This window comes from Oryctolagus cuniculus, chromosome 16, assembly GCF_051225735.1.
Source record: "Oryctolagus cuniculus isolate XC-2025 breed Fujian yellow rabbit chromosome 16, ASM5122573v1, whole genome shotgun sequence".
NCBI classification, from domain to species: domain Eukaryota; kingdom Metazoa; phylum Chordata; class Mammalia; order Lagomorpha; family Leporidae; genus Oryctolagus; species Oryctolagus cuniculus.
In genome coordinates this window covers 23,040,078-23,059,432 of record NC_142882.1, presented here as the reverse complement: position 1 = coordinate 23,059,432, position 19,355 = coordinate 23,040,078, and the positions used below count along the sequence as shown (strand labels likewise).

The window sequence follows — 19,355 nt, the reverse complement described above, 5'->3', positions numbered from 1 at the left end:
CTCCTGGGCTCCCTCAGGACCGGACAGGAGGAGGAAGAACGCGCAGGCGCCCTGGAGGCCGGGTCAGCGCTGGAAGAATGAGGTCTCCAGTCCTCAGGGGTCCAAAAGGCCCCCGTGGCTCTGGGACGACGCAAGGGACATCAAGGTTACACGGGCAGGCAGGTTAGTAACCAGGTCCAAAGGTCTCCGCCGTGATGGGGCGCCCCAGCCAAGTTCAAGTTCTGGTGCTGACTTGGGCGTGGGGAACAGGAGGCGACGGCGGGGGTGTGTTTCGGCAGTGCCCCTCGTGTCAGCAGGCCAAGTCCTAGCCTCGGACACCAGTAGGCAGGGTTTTGTTGTTTTCCCTAAAAAGATTGCATTGGCCAGGGCTGTACCAGGCCGAAGCCAAGAGCCAGGAGTTTCTTCCAGGTCTCCCACATGGGTTGCAGGGGCCCTGAGCGCCTGGGCCATCTTCTCTGGTGCATTAGCAGGGAGCTGGATCAGAAGTGGGGCGAGAAAAGGGGCGCCTGCCTTTCCGAGGGCAGCTTTTAGCCCCAGGAAGACGTGGAATTCAGTTTGCTTGTCCCTTAGTAAACAGGAACCTCGTGCAGAGCAAAATCCAGTCCTTTCCGCAAAAGGTTCTAGTATTTGGGGCAGCATCCGACATCCCGAGCGCTGGCTTCCTGCTACGGGGCCCAGGACGCAGCTGGTGAAGGTTGAAGTACTCGAACCTCCGCCCACGGAGGTGGAGGCCCTGGCTCCTGGGTCCTGGCTGTCATGAGCAGATGGAAGATTCTCTCTCGGTCACTCTGTCAGAGCTTGTTCACAATGCATACTATTTGCATAGCAACTGCCCACATCCTCCTGTAAACTTAGTTTTTGATGCAAGAAATACTTTGGAAGTTTTTATTTATGAGAGCCAGAGCTTCTGTCCACCCGTTCAACTCTCCAAATGCCCCCAATGGCGGGGCTGACCTCTGGAAGCTGGGAAACTCCATCCAGGTCTCCCGCGTGAGCGGCTCCACTGTGGGAGCGTCCCGAGCCGTGGCTGAACCCACGGCACCCCTAAATCACCGCTTATTAACGCCCAGAATTTACCAGAAGCATTGTTTCTCTCCCAAACATCCGCTATGGCAGTCATACACAGTCACATACACACACAGACCCCCGCAGTGGGTGCAATGAGCTGGGGTCAGCTACAAGTTCAAAATCAACATGATGCAGGATACAAATACATATTTAAAAAAAAAAAAAGGCTGCGGGTTTATTTCCAGATTGGCACTTGTGAAGGTACAATGGCCACCACTGACGGCCCTGGGGTCCCGGAAGTTAACACGGGTTGGGGGTGGGGGGAGTGTGGCAGGTCTCCCACCTCCACCCGCTAAGTGCACTTGAGACAGGACCCTGGTGGTGGTGGTGGTGTGGGGGGTGCTTCAGCCCAGGGCCCTGGATGAGAGCCTGGGGGGGGGCTCCAGCTGTTCCTCCTGGGGGTGGGGGCAGGCCCAGCGGGCAGGTCGCATAGGTCAAGGTCAGAGCAAGACCAGCAGGAGCAAGACCAGGAGCAGCACCCCAAGAAGCACCAGGATGGCACACCACTGCTGGCGATCTAGAATGGGAAAGGGGTGGAGTCACAGCGGGGTGGGTGGGGTGGAGGCGGAGCCACCTGTTACCCGCCCCCTTCCAGACGGGCACGCGTGACTCACCGCTCGTCATGTGGGACACCTTGGCCATCTTACGGAGGACGCCGTCCATGCGGGACTGGGTGTGGTCCATCTCATGGCCAAAGGCATCCAGCATACTGTCAAGACCACAGTGGTGTTCCAGGGCCCCCAAGCACACCGGCCCCGGGGGTACCCACCCACTGCTGGAGTCCCCTGCCTCACCTGCCCTGCTCGTCCAGCTCCTCCCCGACGCGGCCGGACATGTGTTTTAGGACCCGGATGCTCCCGGACACCATGTCCAGCTGTTGGTCCTGTTGGTCCATGATCAGCTGCGGGGAGGGGTGGGGGCGAGGAGGAAGGGTGCCAGCTGTTTGCTGTCGGCAGGGACCGCCCCCACCCCTACCCTGGGGGGGTCCCCTGGCCACCAGCACACACCTGCTGCGTGGCCTGCTGCTCCTCAATGTATCGAGAAGTGGCCGAGACCACGCTGGCGTCCAGCAGGTCGCTGGGTGACTTCTGGGCAGCTGGTTTGCCCGCCAACATCTGCAGAGACACGCGGGTCACAGGTTAGGGGAGGGCCGGCCACCTCAGGGCAGGTCTGCACTGTGGGGCTGGGGGGCGGCATCTGGGGTGGGACAGCCAGAAGTCCTCACACCTGCCACCTACAACACTAGCAAAGGGGACCCCAAGGCAGCCTTGTCACCGACCCTCAATTTTTTCATCTGAAAAGGGGGAGACCTATAACCTTCCTGATCCTGGAATGAGGATTTAATGAATGGAGCCATGGAAAAGGCTTGGAACAGAGACACAGAGAGAGAGATCTATCCACAGGTTCACTCCCCAAATGTCTCCCTGCCCCCTACATTCAGGGCCAGGCCGGGCTGAAGCCAGGAGCCAGGAACTCAATCTGAGTCTCCCACGTGGGTGGGTGGGTGGAGAGATCCAAAGCCTTGAGCCATCCCCTGCTGGCTCCCAGGGCGCACATTAGGAGCGAGCTGGCCTCCTAAGATGTGCATTAGCAGGAAGGTGGAGCCGGAAACGGACCCCAGGTTCTGCAACAGAGGAACCCGTGTGTGCATATGTGTGTGTGTGTGTGTGTAACTTTGATTTCCATTTTTTCCCGCGAACATAATAAGCACGATTGCATTGTTTAGGGAACAATAACAGGGGGAAAAGCAACGCCCAGGGATTCAGATGGGCATAGAGTAAGGACGCCGTACCTCTCTGTTTTTCCTCTCCATGAAGGCTACGGCGGCCGGGCTCACGATATGGTCCTTCATTTCCTGGGAGGGGGACGAGGATGGTGGTATTAGGGAGGAAAGACACCCTGACTTCTGCACGCTCTCCACCCCACCCCCCACAACCGGGCCCTCTGCGCACCTGCACCGCCTCCCGCATCCGCTCCACAAATTCCTTTCTCTCCTGCAGATCCCCAGCGGGCAGCTTGAACTTGCCGGGGTTGGCTTCCACGATTCGTGGGCTGGGAGTCAAGGGTCAAGGCCAGGGCTAGAGACGAACCCCCTCCACCCCCAGGGGGATCCGGCCTCTCAGTGCCCACCCCCCACCCCCGACCCGGGCAGTGCCAGCGCGTTCGTAGCTCTCCCGGAGGATATCGATGGTCTCTTCCAGGTCCTCGAGGTCCCATTCGATGCTGCGCAGGCCATTTCGCAGCTCATTGGCCGTCCAGTCCAGCTCCTCGCGGCCGCCCGTGCCGCCTTCCTGGAGGAGTTCGCACCAGCGCTGGTGCAGCCCGCGGGCCGTGTTCACCGCCTTCTGCACCTCGCTGCGGGCGGGGGCACAGCAGCAGCGCGGCTGGGGGCAGGCGGACCCAATCGCGTCGCCCCCGAACGAACCTGAGGCTCCAGAGACCCCCACCCCCACCCCCAGACCCTCCCGGAGACCCCAGCCCCGACGGCCGGCGCGCGCACCGATCGCCCTCCCCGGCCCCGTCGCTGTCACTCACCCTCGCACTACAAAGAATGGATCTTCGAGAGACATGGCCGCCCCCCTCCCCCAGGAGGCCGCAGCCCCTCCGGGCTGGGGCTCGCGAGCCACTTGGTTGCCTCGCAGCCCAGGAGGAAGCGCCGCCACCCCCGCCCCCGGTTCGCCACCATCGAGAGCGGGACCTCCAGAGGAGAGAGAGGTCCGAAAGGAGGAAACTTCCGTTCCCGCTGCCGCCATCTTGGGTGTGGGCAAAGGCCACACTTCCGGTCCGCATGTCCCGCCTTCTCAGTCACAGTGCCGGGCCGTTGAATGGGCGGGAGGGGTTCGCAGTCTAAGTGAATTGTTTGCTTTTGAGGCAGTGTAAATAATAATAGTCGGATTCCAGCTGAGAAAGGGTGGGGGGTCAGTGGGTTCCATCCCCGGAGCCCGCCCCGGGGCGTCCGTCCCAGCCCAGGGTCCCCAGCAGCAGGTGTGGGAAGGGCTGCGGGCATTTTAGCGGCGCTCTTCCTGCAGGGCGTGGGTGGGTGGGGGGAGAACCCCCGAGGTCGTATTGGGGCGGAGCGACCGCGGGAGGAGACCCCTGGGGGGCGGGTGTGGTGTCACCTGGGCGCGCGAGCCTGAGGGGGACCCCTGAGGAGGCACAAGCGCCCCGGTGAAGGTCCCCGGGAAATCGGAGGTGGGGGGCCGGGTCTCCCCTCTCGGGAGGGTGTGCGGGATGCCTCCGGGGGTCGCCCGTGGTGTGGGGCAGAGTCGCCGCTGTGTGCGGCCTGCAGACGGGACTTCTGGACTGTAGGGCAGGGGCGGGATCGGTTAAGGATGAGGTGATTTGGGGGGTCCTTTCAGGGTCGCCGCCGTCGGGGGGTTCCGTCAGTGGGAGCCCGCGCGGGCGGGGTGCTTGCCCGGAGGGGCGTCGCTCCTTCCTGGCCCCCACGAGGGAAGGAAACGCCGCCTTCCTCTTCCCCCGCCCCACACGCCCGGCCCCGACGGACTCCGAGTCCGGAAGCCCCAGGCTCCAGCCGGCCGCGCGGGGGCGGGGCGGCAGCCGCGGAGGGGGCGTGTCCGGGCCGAGGCCCCGCCCCCAGAAGCCCCAGGCTCCAGCCGGCCGCGGCAGTCCGCGCGCACGGGGGTGGGGCGGGGGCGGAGGAGGGGGCGTGCCCAGAGCCGAGGCTCCGCCCCCGGAAGCCCGCTCCCGCCCTCCGTGGTGCTCCCAGCCCCATGTCCTTATATGGGCAGCCGGAAGTGGCTGGCGCGTTCGCCCTACGTCACTTCTTCCAAATTTAGCTGTGGAAGTCAGCGGGGCCCCAGTGGCGGGAAGGCTGCGTAAGCCGGGGGAGGGGGGTGGAGGGCGCCTCTTAAAGGGCCCGCACCACGAGTGAATGCAACCATTTGAACAATGTTCTTTTTTTTTTCTATTTTTTTTTTTAAGCTACGGGAATTGAGTCTTCTCGTGGCGGAGGGTGGGGCCGATGTTTTCTCCGCGTGGCTCAGTTTCCAGCTCCGCCCCCCCGGGGCGCAGAGGCAGAGCAGGGCCCCCTCTCCTCCGCCGCCGACGGGGGGCGGCAGCCACGTGTTCGTCGCCGGGGCCCGTGCCCCGTTTGCGGCCGGGGCCCAGCCCACCTGGGGGGTGTCGCATCGCAGCGGTGAGCCTGTGGGCGATGGCTGGGCTGCGTTCCGGAGTCTGCGGACGACCACCCACACCCGCCCCCTCCGCCCGGTGGGCGTTCGAGCTCCGGAGCCCAGCAGCGCCATCCCGCGCAAGAAGAGAGCTTAGCACCCAACACGCAGCCAGCGCCCCTAAGCTCAGACGGCTGGGCGACGGGAGGGAATGACCGGCTCGGCCCCGAGCCTCCCGGGCTAAGGGGCCCTGGGTGCAGACGGCGCGAGCACGTGGGCGGGCCCGGAGCCCCACCCGCGCCGCCCCTCCCCAGGGCCCGCACTCGGAGAGCTCAGCGTCCCCTCGGGGCGGGGGGGACTCCACCGTAGGCCGGGGTTCCCCTCCTGTCCCCCTTTTTCCATCACCGCGAGTAAATTGCACCCTGTCGCTTTAAGGAGGCTCCGGCCACGGGGCCGCGGAAAGCCCGGATGCGGCCTTCTTACTGGGCGGGGCGTCCCTGTGACGTCACCCGGGGTATAAAAGGGCTCGGGTGGCGGGCGCCGGGGCAGAGCGTCCTAGCGGTGTCCCGGCGCGGAGAAGCGTGAGCGAGCGCGTCGTACCCCCCCGCCCCGAGTGCACCTGCCGCCCGTCCCGTCCGCCGTCGAACCGCGATGGAGGTGCAGAAGGAAGCCCAGCGCATCATGACCCTGTCGGTGTGGAAGTTGTACCACTCCCGCATGCAGCGCGGCGGCCTGCGGCTGCACCGGAGCCTACAGCTGTCGCTGGTCATGCGCAGCGCCCGGGAGCTCTACCTCTCGGCCAAGGTGGAGGCGCACGAGCCGGACGCGCCCCTGCCGCCCGCCCGCCCCGCCGACCCTCGCCTGCACCCGCCGCGGGAAGCGGAAGAAGCCACGACCGAGGCAGCGCCCCCCGACGGTGAGCAGCCCTCGCCCGAGCCCATGGACACGCAGGAGGCGCCGGGAGCCGAGGAGGAGGCGGCGGCCCCTGCCCGCTGCGCCCTGCGCCCAGCCAAGGCGAGCCGCAAGCGACGGAGCAGCTGCAGCCTGAGCGACGGCGGGGACCCGGGACTGATCCCTAGCAAGAGGGCCCGCCTGGAGGAAGAGGAAGAGAGCATGGAGGCGGACCCGGACGAGGAGGCGGCGGCGGCGGCGAGGGTCGCCGATCGCCTGCTGCCCGCCCCGGCGCAGAGCGAGGGCGCCTTCCCCAACCTGGCCCAGGTCCTCCAAAGGCGCTTCTCCGGCCTCCTGCACTGCAGCCCCGCCAGCCCCCCGACGGCGCCGGCGCCGCGCGAGGCCAAGCCGGCCTGCCGCCCGCAGGACAGTGTGCTCAGCGTGCTGGTGCGCGCCGTGGTGGCCTTCTGAGCACCCGGGCGGCGGGCGCTTGCCGGAGCCCAGAACGCGCGCGCGCGCGAACTGAACCGTCGTCGGCCCGAGGGCGCGGACGCGGGGACGAGCCTCTCCCCGCCACTCAACACACGGAGGCGCGCGCACGCCCTGCATCGAGGGGGCGGCGCGGAGAGGAGCGGCGCGGCTCGCCGGGAGATGCCGAGCATCCCGGAGGGGGGACCCTGGCCATGCGCGCCCCCCTCTACAAACCCGGAGGAGCCGGGGGCGCAGGCGCCTTCCGCGGACCACAGGTGCTGTCTAAATGGACCGAGACGCGGGCCTTAACCCTCTCCCAGACCGGGAGCCAGGGGGAGTGGGCTTGGACCGTTCATTTCCTCAGGGTCGGACTTAATTTTGTTGTTTTTTGTTTTTTCCCACCGAGGGCTCAACGCCGGCCTGCCGTGGTTTTTTTTTTTTTTCAAGAGTCGCCGTGTGCCGTGGCAAAGTCCCAGGAGACTCCTCCCCCCCTCCAGGGACATACTTGTGCAGGCGGTCAGCGTTGCGTCACGGGGCCGCTTCCTGTTGGCGTGCGTGGGTGCGGGGCCTGGGAGGGAGGGTCCGGGGTGTGGACCCGCCCCGCCGTGGGTGGAGGGCAGCCTGATCACCTCGCCCACGCCGCCCGCTGCTGGTTCAGTGTCCCACGCCCGGCGCGCCCCTCCCCCCCGGGGGTGGTGGTGGTGGCTGGGAAGAGAGGTGGTTTCTCTGGTCTTGTGCAGGTGGCGGTGCCCCCCATACCCACCCCCAATACGTGCCCACGGCAGGCTGAAGCTGGGGGACCGGTTGGCGGCCATGGCTGGCCCGATTTGGGGGTGGGGGTCGGGGATGGGGAGGGGAGGGCTCCTGTGGTGGCCCCGGGAGTTTTTCCTTGGGAGGGGATGGGTGGGTTGTGGTTTCAAAGCCAATCTCACCTAGCCGGTTTTGTTAGGGACCGTCAGAAAAATAAAGAAGACAAAAAAGACTTAAGTATAAAAGTTTGGCCTGTCTGGTTTCCTGCCGCGGCGGGGGAGGGGCGGGGTTAAGGGGTCACGCGCTGGCTGCGGCCGGCTGGGGCGGGGTGGGGGGACCCCAGGAGCCGGTTTGACCGGTGGTTACAGCGTGGGTGGGAGAGGGAGCAGGCTGGTCCTGCGCCCCCTGAATCCGCTCTCCCAGTGGGGGGCGTAAGCACGATTTGGGGGACCTTGCCTCCTCCCGCGGCTGACCTCGGGCGTCCGCCAGCGATGGAGCTGAACTGGTGGACTTTGGAATGCTGGTTACGCCTCCACTTCCAGCGTTTTCCGGGCGGTACGCCAAAGAGAGCCTGCTGTTTCCAGCCTCAGTTTCCCTATCTATGAAATGGGCCTTCTGTGCCGCTCCCCACCCCTGCCTCGCTCTTGGTGGTGAAAGACCCCCGCGGGCCCTAGGTCTCTACCCCGTCCCGAGAAGAAGAAAAATTATTTTAATTAAAATTTCCCCAGCATCGCTACCTGAGAGGGGGAGCTGCCGGCGCTGCCCCTGGGGGCTGAGGGGAGGAGGGGGCGTGGCCAGCGGGGACAAAGGAGCCGCAGGTGCAGGGTGGGGGGGCGCGGAGGAGCGCCGGCCACGCCTTCCGACGGCTGTCTCGGCCGAGTCGGGCCTCCAGTGACCCCGGGAGACCTGACCCCGAGGCCCGGGCGGGAGTGGTGGTGGGGAGATCCAGAGGAGAGGGGCCGGGCGCTCGCCGGGCTCCAGGCGTCAGCAGTCGCCCCGTCCACCCACGTGGGAGCGATGTGAGCGCCGCCTCCCTCAGATTCGGAACGGGAAAACGTGGGGGATTTTTGCACGCCTCACTCTTGAGGCCAGATACACACCAAGGGGTGGGGGTGGGGCTGGAACCCCAAGTCCCAGGCGGTAGAGCAACGCCCCGCCGGGCCCCGGGAAGTCCCCGGCGGCGGCGGAGGTGGCTGGGGAGGGGGCGTCGCCCCGGCATCCTGTGGCAGGAACCGCCGGGCCCTTCCTTCCGCGGGAAGCGGCCGAGCCGACCCCTGCCCCCGCCCAGGCTCCGGCCGCCTAGGGGTTTCCTGTGCCCTGGCCACCGCAGAGAGGACAAGGGCAGATGGAAGACGGGCCTGGAACTAGCAACCCGAAACATCTGTCTTCTCCCAGGATGTCACCTGGGAACGGCTCGATGGGGTGGCGGCTGTGACAACCAAGAAAATGTCACATATCCTGTTCCCAGTGGCGTCCCAGGAAAAACCAGGCCTGGTTCCTTAGCCGGCTGGTGCCCTAGGGACAATGCCAAGGGGACTCCCCCACCCAAGGGCAAAGGAGCTGGGCCTCAGGTTCCCAGGCTGTAAACTGGGCACAATCATAGCCCTTGTCGCGGAAGCCTTGTTAAGCAAGGTAAAGCGATTGGCACACAGAGTGCCCCGTATGTGTATTGTTTGATGACTGGCGGATCGTGGGATGAGTGGTCTGGCTGCACATGGTAAAGCCATGTACCTAAACACGGGTGTACATGGATGAGAAAAGGCCGGCTGTCCCCCTCCCCCGCCCTGTCTGCCCCTTCAGACTCCCTTGACGGTCTCACTCCTCTAAGGAATGCTAAGATACATTGAGATGGAGAGTCAGAATGTTTCTGGAATCTAGGCATAGGCAGGGTGCAGCTGTTAAGACACCCAGGAGGGAGACGCCCCCATCCTGTCTCTGGGTGCCTGGGCTGGAGGCCTGGTTCTGCTTCCGGTTCCGGTTCCTGCACCTGGGAGGCAGCAGGTGCTGGCCGCTCCTGGCTTCAGCCTGACGTAGCCTAAATGAAAAAGGTCTCTCTGTCTCTCTCTCTCTCTGCCCTCCAAATAAAAATAAATAAAGTTGAGAAAGTTACAATGCAAACAGAATGTCATAAAATCCTGTTGAAACAGTAGCCAAGGGGAAATTAGCAGGTCTTAAAGATACATTAGTAGCAAGGCTGCAAAGCAAAAAGAATACGAGGGCTCGATCTTTCCTTGTGGAATCATTCTGTGCAACCCCTGTGTAATCCGAGCTCAGCCCCTCTCTGGCCCGCGCACTCTCCCATCCACGGGTGTCCACACTGACCTGCGTCTTTGCCCCTTCGGCTGCTTCCAGCCACACGGACTTCGTACCCGCCACGCCTGCCTTTCAGCAGCGGCTTTCCCTTCCCGGGCTCAATCAGCTCCGCGCAAAGGGCAAATCTTGAATCGGGTGTGCCCTGCTGCTTTTTATTTTGACCAAGACCCCCCCCCCCCCATTTCTGAATACTCAGAGCGACTTGAAAACATTCTTCAAAATTGTTTGTGATCGGAATCATCCCAACTGCAGTTTTACACTTATTTCTGTTTTTTTTTTTTTTTTTTTTCCGGGTGGGACTGTGTTTAACAGGTGCCTCTGCGATGCACTGAGGCATTGGCAATCTACCTTTTTACAGCTGGGGAAACTGAGGCTCGCCCCGCAGGACAGCAAACGGGACGGTTCCAGAGGGCCCGCCATCCCGACGGCCCCCAGCTCCCTCCTAGGCTGTGGGGCTAGGGAAGGGCTGGGGCGCAGGTGGGAACCTAGCCGGGGAACAACACCCAGACCGGTTTATCCGGTTCCAGGACCCAGGGCGAGGTCCGCCCGCCCGCCCCAGGCAGGAAGGACGCAGGCCTTGGCCCAGTTGCTCCCTAGGCGTGACCGGGACTTGTCCGGGCATGGAAACTTGAGCCGGAGGCCAGACGCAGCGAGGGGACTGGGGGTGGGGAGCCAGCAGGCGCGCGGGGCGGAGCACCCGTTGCCACTCACAGCCTGGGGAGGGCGGAGCATGCAAATTAGCCCTCCGGGCCCCGCCCCCGCGCTCTGCAAAGCGGCGGCTTCCAAGAACTGGCCGTGCGGTCGGTGTCCCAGGCCACGCCCCTCGCCCCCAACCCGGTCCCTGCCGGATTCCCCACCCTTTCCCCCCAACCCTGCTAGCTACCGCCCCCTCCCCACTCTCACGGATGCGGGGGCGGGGCTTGCGGGCAGCGCGGGAAGACGGAGGCGGAGGCCGCGCCGGGGAGGGGCGAGCGAGTGGCGAGGGGGCGGGGGAGTCCCGGAGTCAGCCTGGCCAAAGAGACACCTTCCAGCCCCCCAGCGCCGTCCCCCCTGCTAGCATCAACGAAGACCCTCCCCAGCCAGTCCGCACACATCTGGTTACCAGCTGCGCGCCCTGGCCCTGCCCGCTCCCAGGGGCTCCCAGCCCCAAATCCCACCCGAGGCTGCTAATCAGAAAAAGCTGCCGGGGGGGGGGGGCGGGCGGTGGGAGAGGGGTGGGTGTGAAACTTTCTGACCCCAAGATGCTTGGGCGCCGGGGAGGGGCGGGAGCCGGCCAGGAGCTTGACTTGTACCTAAAAACCCGAGATCAAAGCCTTCTGTCTTCCAGATGGGGTCCGCGGGGAAGGCGGAGCCCCCCTCATCTTCCTCAGACCCCCCCCACACCTCGCCCCAGACGCCGCAGTGACAGCTGGGCCTCCTTCTCCCTGCCTCCTTCTGGCTGGGCGCCCTCCTGACCGGCTGGCCTGCCGCCTGGACAGCTCCCGCACCGCCCCCCTTTGAACCGGCTCCCCTGAGGGTCTTCCTGGCCGAGGGGGAGGGGAGCGGCTGCAGAACAATGGGGCTTTTGTGGCCTCGGGCCGCCAGCGGCTTCCTGTTAACCCTAACCTGCGTGGGGCGGGGCCCGCTGCTGGGAGCACCTCCCAGGCCCGGCCTGGCCAGGCGACCAGAAATGCTCCTTCAAGTCCCTAGCCAAAGAAATTCAGCTAAGTCGGCGCTGGTGCCGAGGAGGTTTTGTGATCCCCGCGTTAGGAGGGGGTGCGTGGACGTTGGATGCTCTGCAAGACGAAGGCTTTCAAAAAATTTTGGCGCCACGATGAACTTTTATTTTTTAATTAGGAAGAGAGAGAGAAATGCCATCTGCTACTTTGCTCCCCCTAAGCTGTGCGTGTTGGGAACTGAATCTCTTGGGAAGGAAATTAGAAACGAGCCAGAGAGAAACAGAGATTCCCAACCACTCTAAGCCATCACCCCAGGCGCCCAGGTGCGCACTCGCAGGGAGCAGGGGAGCTGTTGGGAACCCAGGTCCTGGGCAGCGGGGTCTGATGCCCAGGGAAACGCTGGCCACCCGGGCAGCGCGTTGGGCCACTGATAACGCACCTAGGAAAGCAGCAAGAGACGGCCCGGCCCCAGTGGGTGCTTGGGCCCCTGCTTGGACCCACGTGGGCGATCTGGATAGATCCAGGCTCTTGGCTTCTGCTTGGCCCAGTCCTGGTCATTGTGGCCATTTGACGAATGTACCAGTGGATGAAAATCAATCTCTCTCTCTCTCTCTCTCTCTCTCTTGCTCACTCTCTGTGTGTGGTGTGTGTGTGTGTGTGTGGCTGGGAGCCGCACAGGTGAACCCAAAGTTCTCAGCCCTTCAGGGAGCCACAAAGCTGGCCCCCTGTTCTCTGCTGAGTTGGGGTGCAGGCAGGCAGGAATCCAGGCACTCCTGGGAGAAGCTGACAACCTCCGCCCAGAGCCCTGGGAAGGCCCAAGGTGGCACCTGGCTCTTTGGGACCAGAACGGAGCCGCCAGAAGAGGAGGCCACACCCCCTAGGTCTCTGTCCCCCAGCCCCACTCTTCTCCCAAGGGGCTGTTTCCATGGAAACCGGAGCCCGGGTGAGTCCCCCTCGAGGTTTGCAAAGTGCCCTTATAAGATTCCAAAAGTCCTGGAAGGCCCTCTGGGGTCTCTGCCGTGGGGTGGGGTGGTGGGGACTACTGTTGAATTACAGACAAGATAAGTCAGAAGACAGCGGCCTATGTCCGTCACTGGCATCAACTCTTCCCTGCCCGGCTGATCAGGGCTAAAGCAGCCGCTTCTGCTAGCCTCATTTTAGATAGGAAAACTAAGGCACAGCAACAGGTTCACGGTCTCGTGTCCAGCGGAGGAAAACCCCTAGTTGCTTTTCTTCCTGGCTTGGATTCAGGGTGGAGACAGGGACCTTTGTCCTGGCCAGTGGACTTCTGCTGGGGGCGCTATTTCTGCCCCTCAGATAAGGAAAGAGCGCTTGGGCTGTTGAGAATGTTCTAGACGTTGCCGCTGCTATGAGTCGGTGGCTACCTGCTTGCCCAGGAAACCGGAAGTGGAAATTAGAGCCAAGTGCTCCACTAAGGAGCTGCGGGCATCCCCAGCGCGCGCCCCGAACCGCTGGGTCTCCAAGGCCAGCTTCCCCTACCTCCAGCCACCGTGATTTACCTAACAAAACCCAAACCGCTAGACTGGAAAGGCCACGCCCATCGCCCGCTCCCCTCCCCCCCCCCCACCCCTGCTGGTGTCTCGGGCCAGCCCCAGCGCCCGGGGCTGAGCTCACAGGAAATGAAATGGCTCACGCTACGCCTTTCAGTCAGGGGTGTGTCACCGGCCACAGGGGCCTGGACCGCCGCCCGGCAGCTGGGCTCCAGGGCAGCCCCCACCTGAGGCCCCCCTCCCCTGCTGCGCCCGCCCTAACAGGAGGAGCCTTGTCTTCGAGTCTCCTGCCCACCAGGAAGGCGGCAGCCAGCCGTCAATTACTCCGGGCTGTGCTGGCCGAGTCCCAGCTGGCGGTCGCTCTCACACTCTGTGTGGGCTGGGGCGGGGTGGGGGAGGAGGCCCCGCCCCCTTCCACCACCCCTCCCCCCACACACCCCGCCGCGGCGACCCCTCCTCTCCCTGGGGCTGTGTGCGCTCCGAGACGCAGCCAAGTCTGCAAGGAGGAGGTCCACAGACTCCCCTCCCCCTACCCCGGGGGCCGTCAGAATCCCCCTGGGGCCACGGCTCTCCGCAGCGACTGGAATTTTCCAAGGTGCTCTCTGAGGAGAGGGGTGGGTGTGAAACCCAGTCGAGGTTTCGGTGCATTTTATTTTATTTTTATTTGTGCCCGGGGGGGGGGGGTCTCTTCTCGGCTTTCTTTTGCACTTGGCTGCTTTGGCTGCCTCCTTGAGGCCACAGCTCCAAGCCCCCACCCCACGGCGCCCACCTCCCCAAAGCCAGGAGCCTGGAACTACATCCGGGTCTCCCACGTGGATGGCCGTCTTCCAGTTACTAAGACATCACTGCTGCCTCCCAGCCTGTACTCGAGGAGGAAGCTGGAGTCCAGAGCCGGAACTGGGACTCCAGCCCAAGGAATGCGCCAGGCGGCTGGGGAGGGGGAGGGGCATGCCCCCCCCCCCCCCCCCCCCGTCAGTCAGCTCCCAGCTGCAGACACAGCCTGGGCAACCTCATGGCCTCCGCCGTGTGTCCCCCCTGTGCGCACCGCTGACTGCAACCAAGTGACTGAGGGACATGCCAAGTTCTCAGGAGCATACTCTCTCCCGTCCTTTTGTTTGTTTGCTTAAAGATTTATTTATTTGAAAGACAGAGTGACAGAGAGAAAGGGGGAGAGAGAGATCTTGCAACTGCTGGTTTGCTCCCCAAATGCCTGCAACCGCTGAGGATAAGGCCAAATCAAAGGCCGAAGCCACAGACTCCATCTGGACCCCCCCTTCCCCGCCCCACCCCAATGAGTGGCAGGAACCCAAGTATTTCAGCCTCCACCTGCTACCTCTCCCAGGGTTTGCAAAAGCAGGGAGAGGCAATGGCAAGTCGAGGCTGGACTCGAACCCAGGCCCTGGGATATGGGACGTGGGTGCCCCAAGTGGCGACTCAAAGTCACTGCACCAAATACCTGCTCCTCCTGTCTCCTGGGCAGTCCTGCCTCAGACCCGGGGAGGAATCTAGACAGACAGGTCTCCCTGGATCGCCTGCCCTTGACCTCCCATCCACATTTCTGCACAGCTGTTCATTCTTTGTGGACCCTTGGCCTGTGCACACTTTTCTCTGTTGTTTGGGTTCCTGTGTCAAAGGAAGAATTTTTCATATATTTGAAGAAGAGAGAGAGAGAGATCACACCTGCTGGTTCTCTCCCCAAGTGCCAGCAGTGGCCAGGAACTCTGGCCAAGGCTACCAGCTGCCCGGGCCATCACCACTGCCTCCCAGCGTGCACTTGTACAGGGGGCTGGGCATTCTTAGCACTGTGCCAGATGCTAGCTCCCCTGAACACAGATTGGGGAGGGTTGGGGGCCTCTTGTTAGGTAGGAAGTCAGATATGAGCTTCTGTGTGTGTGGCAGAGGCCTAAGGAGTTGACATCTAGGTCCAGCATCTGTATCTCAAAGTCATCCCGATAACCTCCAGGTGCAGCCCAGTATCTGCACTTCAAACGCCCTCCCTGCCCTTCCTCTAACCAGGGAAGGTGCCAGCCAGGCTTCCTCCTGTCTGATAACTTCAGCGGGGAAACTCAGAAAGGAATTTTCGTATTTACACCCGAAGAGTCTTTTGTTCCAGGAGGAGCAGAGGTGGGGAGGCAAGACCCACCCCTTTAACACCCCCCCACCCCCACAACCCCCCACACCACCACCCCTGGCCCGCCTCAACCGGACTGGGCGCTCAGCCCTCTGCCTCTCTGCTGAGCCGCCCGCCTGGCCTGGTCAGGTGTATTCTCTCCACTCAACCATGTAACCTCGCTCTCCCCCAGTCTGAGCGACTGGGCACTCTCTCTCAGGTTCTGTCTGGAGAGGTGCCCATCGGTTCTTAGGGATGTCCCTGCCCTAATAAACCTTGCTATTTACTTTTCATTACTCTCTGTCTCATGCCTGAATTCTTTTTTTTTTTTTTTTTTTTTTTGACAGGCAGAGTGGACAGTGAGAGAGAGAGACAGCGAGAAAGGTCTTCCTTTGCCATTGGTTCCCCCTCCAATGGCCGCTGCGACCGGCGCACCACGCTGTTCCAAAGCCAGGAGCCAGGTGCTTCTCCTGGTCTCCCATGCTGGTGCAGGGCCCGAGCACTTGGGCCATCCTCCACTGCACTCCCGGGCTACAGCAGAGAGCTGGCCTGGAAGAGGGGCAACCGGGACAGAATCCGGCGCCTGGACTGGAACTAGAACCCAGTGTGCTGGCGTCGCAGGTGGAGGATTAGCCTATTGAGCTGCGGCGCCGGCCTCACGCCTGAATGCTTTCTTGCGGGAAGACAAGGACCCTTGCATTCTCTGGTAACCCTCTGACTATAGGTTCCAGGGTCCTGGACTCCCCTGGACAGAGGTGGGGGTTCCTTCCCCCACGTTCCCTTCTAGTCTGGGGCAGGTCTTTCGCTGGTGCTCAGCAGTGTACCCTCGTCGTGGGGTTGGCCCACAGCGTGTGTGAGAGTCCTTGGTGGGTGAAGCAGGCGGCTTGTTCCTTCTTCCTGGTTCCCAGGGGGTGCACAGTGGCTCCAGAATTGCTGAGCGGGTGCTGGGTGTGTACTCCCCCCGTCCTGATCCAAGGCCTCTGGGGCTGCAGGGGAGAAACCAGACACGGAATGTTGATCTCCTGTCTCCCTTCCACCCTTCTGTCCCACCCAACCTTGGCCTTGGGCCCGCGGCTGCCGGGATGCTGGTGACTCATCGCGATGGGGAGTTGGGCGGAGAAGAGAGGGCGCAGGGTGGAGTGAGTAAGTGAGAGAGAGACCCAAGGCATCATGGCTTTCCCAGGGACCCCAAAGACTGCATCTCAGATCGGCCACAGGAACCTCTCCCTCTTCTTCCTCCTCCTCTCACCACCCCAGCAAGCTCCCCCCCCTTCCACCCCCCACCGCCCGTTCCCTCCAAGCTCCTGCAAGGAGGCGGAAATGAGTGTGTAGCTGGGAATGTTTCTGAGGTTGGACTATATTTAGGCCAGGAGGGGAATATGTGTGTGGTGCTGGCCAGGCTGCAAAGGAGTCAGGCCAGGGGCCCTGAACTCTTGTAAGGACTGGGGTGGGGGTGGGGTGGAGGGTTCTAGAAGCAGAGAAGGCTCCCGAGGCTGAAGCATGTCCGGGTGCACATGCAACTCCAACACCAAACCAGCAAGACTGGGCACCGGCATCAGAAGGGCTGCTGAGCCTTGCCTGGTGTAGTGGGGGTTAAGCTGCTGCCTGTACCGCTGGCATCTCCTAGGAGCTCAGGTTCAAGTCCCGGCTGCTCCAATTCTGATCCAGCTGCCTGCTAACGCGCCTGGGAAAGCAGCGGAGGATGGGCCCCAAGTGCTTGGGTTCCCCTGCCACCCCTGTGGGAGACCCAGATGGTGTTCCAAGCTCCTGGCTTCAGCTTGGCAGCTTTGGTGACTATTTGGGCAGTGAACCAGCTGATGGAAGATATCTCTCTCTCTCTGCCTCTCTCTGTTTTTTTTTTTTTTTTTTTTTTTTTTTAGATTTATTTTTGTTTATTTGACAGCCAGAATTACACAGAGAGAGCAGAGGAGAGAGAGAGAGAGAGAGAGAGAGAGAGAGAAATCCTCTATCTGCTGGTTCACTGCACAAATGGCTGCAAGTATTGGAACTAGACAAGGCTGAAGCAAGGAGCTTAGAACACTCTCCAGGTCTCCCACGTGAGTGGCAGGGGCCAAGGACTCAGGCTACCTTCCGCTGCTTTCCCAGACACATTAGCAGGGAGCTGGATCGGAAGTGGAGCAGCTGGGACTCCAACAACCTCTTTGACCTGGAATTCCAGTGTCCTGGCAGCTTTATGCTCTGTACCACAACACTGAACCCTCCATGGATGTTTTTGGAAGACCTGGTACAAGTTCCCAACCCTCTTGATCTCCAGTTTCGCAATTGCATTCCTGCCGTACAGCCAGCGGGGAGGAGGAGACTTCTGGTCACTTCTTCTGAGTCCAGTGAACAAACAGGTTCATTCTTCCAAGCTCTGACAGCAGTGTCCCCAGGGGCTTCCTGGAGTGGGTGGGGCTGTGTCTGCTGCCGGTGGCACCTGCAGGTGGTGCAAAGTCATGGGCAAACCACGCCCAAAATCCCCACTTGCTGCCTTTATCTTAGGGAACTCCCCTGTGAGAATGCAGGTCTAGGGGCAGGTAATCAGAATGGCGGTACCATCATCCCTTGCGACACCCCCATGCACATCAGAGATCTGGGTTCCAGTCCTGGCTCTGTTCTGGATTCTAGCTTCCTGCCAGTGCGCACCCTGGGAGGCAGCAGCTGATGACGGATCAAGGACTTGGGTCCCTGCCACCCATGTGGGAGACTTGGATGGAGTCCCGGGCTCCTGGCTTTTGCCTGGCCCAGCCCTAGATGGTTACAGGGATTTGGGGGAGTGAAGTAGCAGGTGATGGAGGATTTTGCTCCACCTCTGTGCCTTTCTGAGGGCATGGTGGTGCTGCTGGGTGAAGCCCGCCTCCTGTGATGTTAGCATCTCCTATGGGTGCTGGTTCAAGTCCTGGCTGCTCCGCTTCTGATCCAGCTCCCAGGCAAGAGGCCTCCTTATCTATGGAGAATACCTTCCCAGACTCCCCTGAGACCAGGGAGGGTACCAAACCCTATACTTGTAAACACTCTTGTTTTTTGTCTCTCTTGTGGAATGAGAAGGCCATGCCAAGATGGCTGCTGGCGAACGAGTGTCAGTTACTCAGGAATGGCTTTGAAACCCACCTGGCAACGGAGCCTGCCTGGCAACAGGCTGTGATTGGTTAGGGCATAAACCGCCCCTTGACCAGATTGGCTGCCTCGGCTATATAAGCTGCTGTACCAACTGAAATAAGCGAGTCTGCAGGCTGCTCGCCTCTGGCCCACTTTCTTTTTTTTTTTTTTTTTAATAAAAAAAATTTTTTTTGACAGGCAGAGTGGACAGTGAGAGAGAGAGAGAGAGAGAGAGAGAAAAGTCTTCCGGCGCACCGGGCTGATCCGAAGCCAGGAGCCAGGCGCCTCTCCTGGTCTCCCATGCAGGTGCAGGGCCCAAGCACTTGGGCCATCCTCCACTGCACTCCCGGGCCACAGCAGAGAGCTAGACTGGAAGAGGAGCAGCCGGGACAGAATCCGGCTAGCCCCAACCGGGACTAGAACCCCGTGTGCCAGCGCCGCAGGCGGAGGACTAGCCTATTGAGCCACAGCACGGCCAACCTCTGGTCCACTTTCACCCGACTGCTGGGGTCTGTGTGGTGACTCCGCGCCTCTTGCCCACACTGCGCTCCTCCTCTCAGAACGAATCCACAGCAACACCTCTCTCCCCCTCCCCCAGTATGAGCAAGTCTAATTTATAACTAGGCGTGGAAGGCAGACTCACAAGCATGGCACCAGGATGACAACAGGCTGTGCCGAAAGCTGTTTAAAGCTTATGGGCGGGGTAAAGTGGGAAAGCCGCTGCCTGCAGTGCCGGCATCCCATAGGGGCGCTGGTTCGAGTCCCCCTGCTCCACTTCCGATCCAGCTCTCTGCTATGGCCCGGGAAAGCAGTGGAGGATGGCCCAAGTGCTTGGGCCCCTGTGCCTGCATGGGAGACCTGGAAGAAGCTCCTGGCTCCTGGCTTCGGATCGGCGCAGCTCCGGCCATTGCGGCCAATTGGGGAGTGAACCAACAGATGAAAGACCTCTCTCTCTCTCTGTCTCTGTCTCTGTCTCTGTCTCTGTCTCTCTCTCTCTCGCCGCCGCTCCTTCTCTCTGTGTGTAACTCTGACATTCAAATAAATAAATAAATCTTTTTAAAAAATAAAATAAAGCTTATGGGCTGCGTGTTTCTGGAATTTTCCACTTAATTTGGCCATGGTTGACCACAGGTAAGTGGAACTGTGGAACAGAGACTTGGATGAGGGGAATGTTGAATGGTTCTAGATTATGTGTGGCTGGCTGTCCCTTCTTTCTTTCTTTTTGAGAGAGAGAGAGAGAGAGAGATCTGTATTTTGCTGGGTCACTCCCCAGATGCCTACCAGAGCCATGGCAGGGGAAGCCAGGAGCCAGGAGCTCCATCTGGGTCTCCTCCATGGGTGGCAGGGGCCCCCA

General features: G+C 61.9%; 2 protein-coding genes across 4 annotated transcripts; one reads left to right on the top strand and one right to left on the bottom strand.

Annotated features, from left to right (window-relative positions):
* Positions 1-1,215: 1,215 nt before the first annotated feature.
* STX10 (syntaxin 10) lies at positions 1,216-3,873 on the bottom strand. Of its 3 annotated transcripts, none has more exons than XM_051839491.3 (8): positions 3,604-3,873; positions 3,254-3,452; positions 3,021-3,115; positions 2,861-2,923; positions 2,076-2,183; positions 1,863-1,969; positions 1,683-1,777; positions 1,216-1,585 (listed from the first exon to the last, which is right to left on the bottom strand). In XM_051839491.3, the coding sequence occupies exons 1-8, from the start codon at positions 3,856-3,858 to the stop codon at positions 1,509-1,511; spliced, it is 999 nt and encodes a 332-aa protein (XP_051695451.2). In that variant the 5' UTR covers positions 3,859-3,873; the 3' UTR covers positions 1,216-1,508. The 3 variants fall into 3 exon arrangements, with proteins under 3 accessions (XP_051695451.2, XP_051695452.2, XP_051695453.3); XM_051839492.3 differs by having other exon boundaries at positions 3,254-3,423; positions 3,604-3,758; XM_051839493.3 differs by lacking the exon at positions 1,216-1,585 and having other exon boundaries at positions 1,689-1,777; positions 1,867-1,969; positions 3,254-3,423; positions 3,604-3,758.
* A 1,112-nt stretch (positions 3,874-4,985) lies between these two features.
* On the top strand, positions 4,986-7,555 carry IER2 (immediate early response 2). Its single transcript, XM_051839495.3, has one exon. It carries the CDS (start codon positions 5,850-5,852, stop codon positions 6,558-6,560), a length of 711 nt encoding a protein of 236 aa, XP_051695455.2. The 5' UTR covers positions 4,986-5,849; the 3' UTR covers positions 6,561-7,555.
* Positions 7,556-19,355: the final 11,800 nt, after the last annotated feature.

Excerpts from the sequence above, each read along its gene's own strand:
- IER2 (XM_051839495.3), top strand. The coding sequence starts at position 5,850 with ATGGAGGTGCAGAAGGAAGCCCAGCGCATCATGACCCTGTCGGTGTGG.
- STX10 (XM_051839491.3), bottom strand. The coding sequence starts at position 3,858 with ATGCGGACCGGAAGTGTGGCCTTTGCCCACACCCAAGATGGCGGCAGC. Across the intron at positions 3,453-3,603 it reads CCATTCTTTGTAGTGCGAGG|CCGCGCTGCTGCTGTGCCCC; the intron begins GTGAGTGACAGC and ends GCCTGCCCCCAG. Across the intron at positions 2,924-3,020 it reads GGATGCGGGAGGCGGTGCAG|GAAATGAAGGACCATATCGT; the intron begins GTGCGCAGAGGG and ends TCCCCCTCCCAG.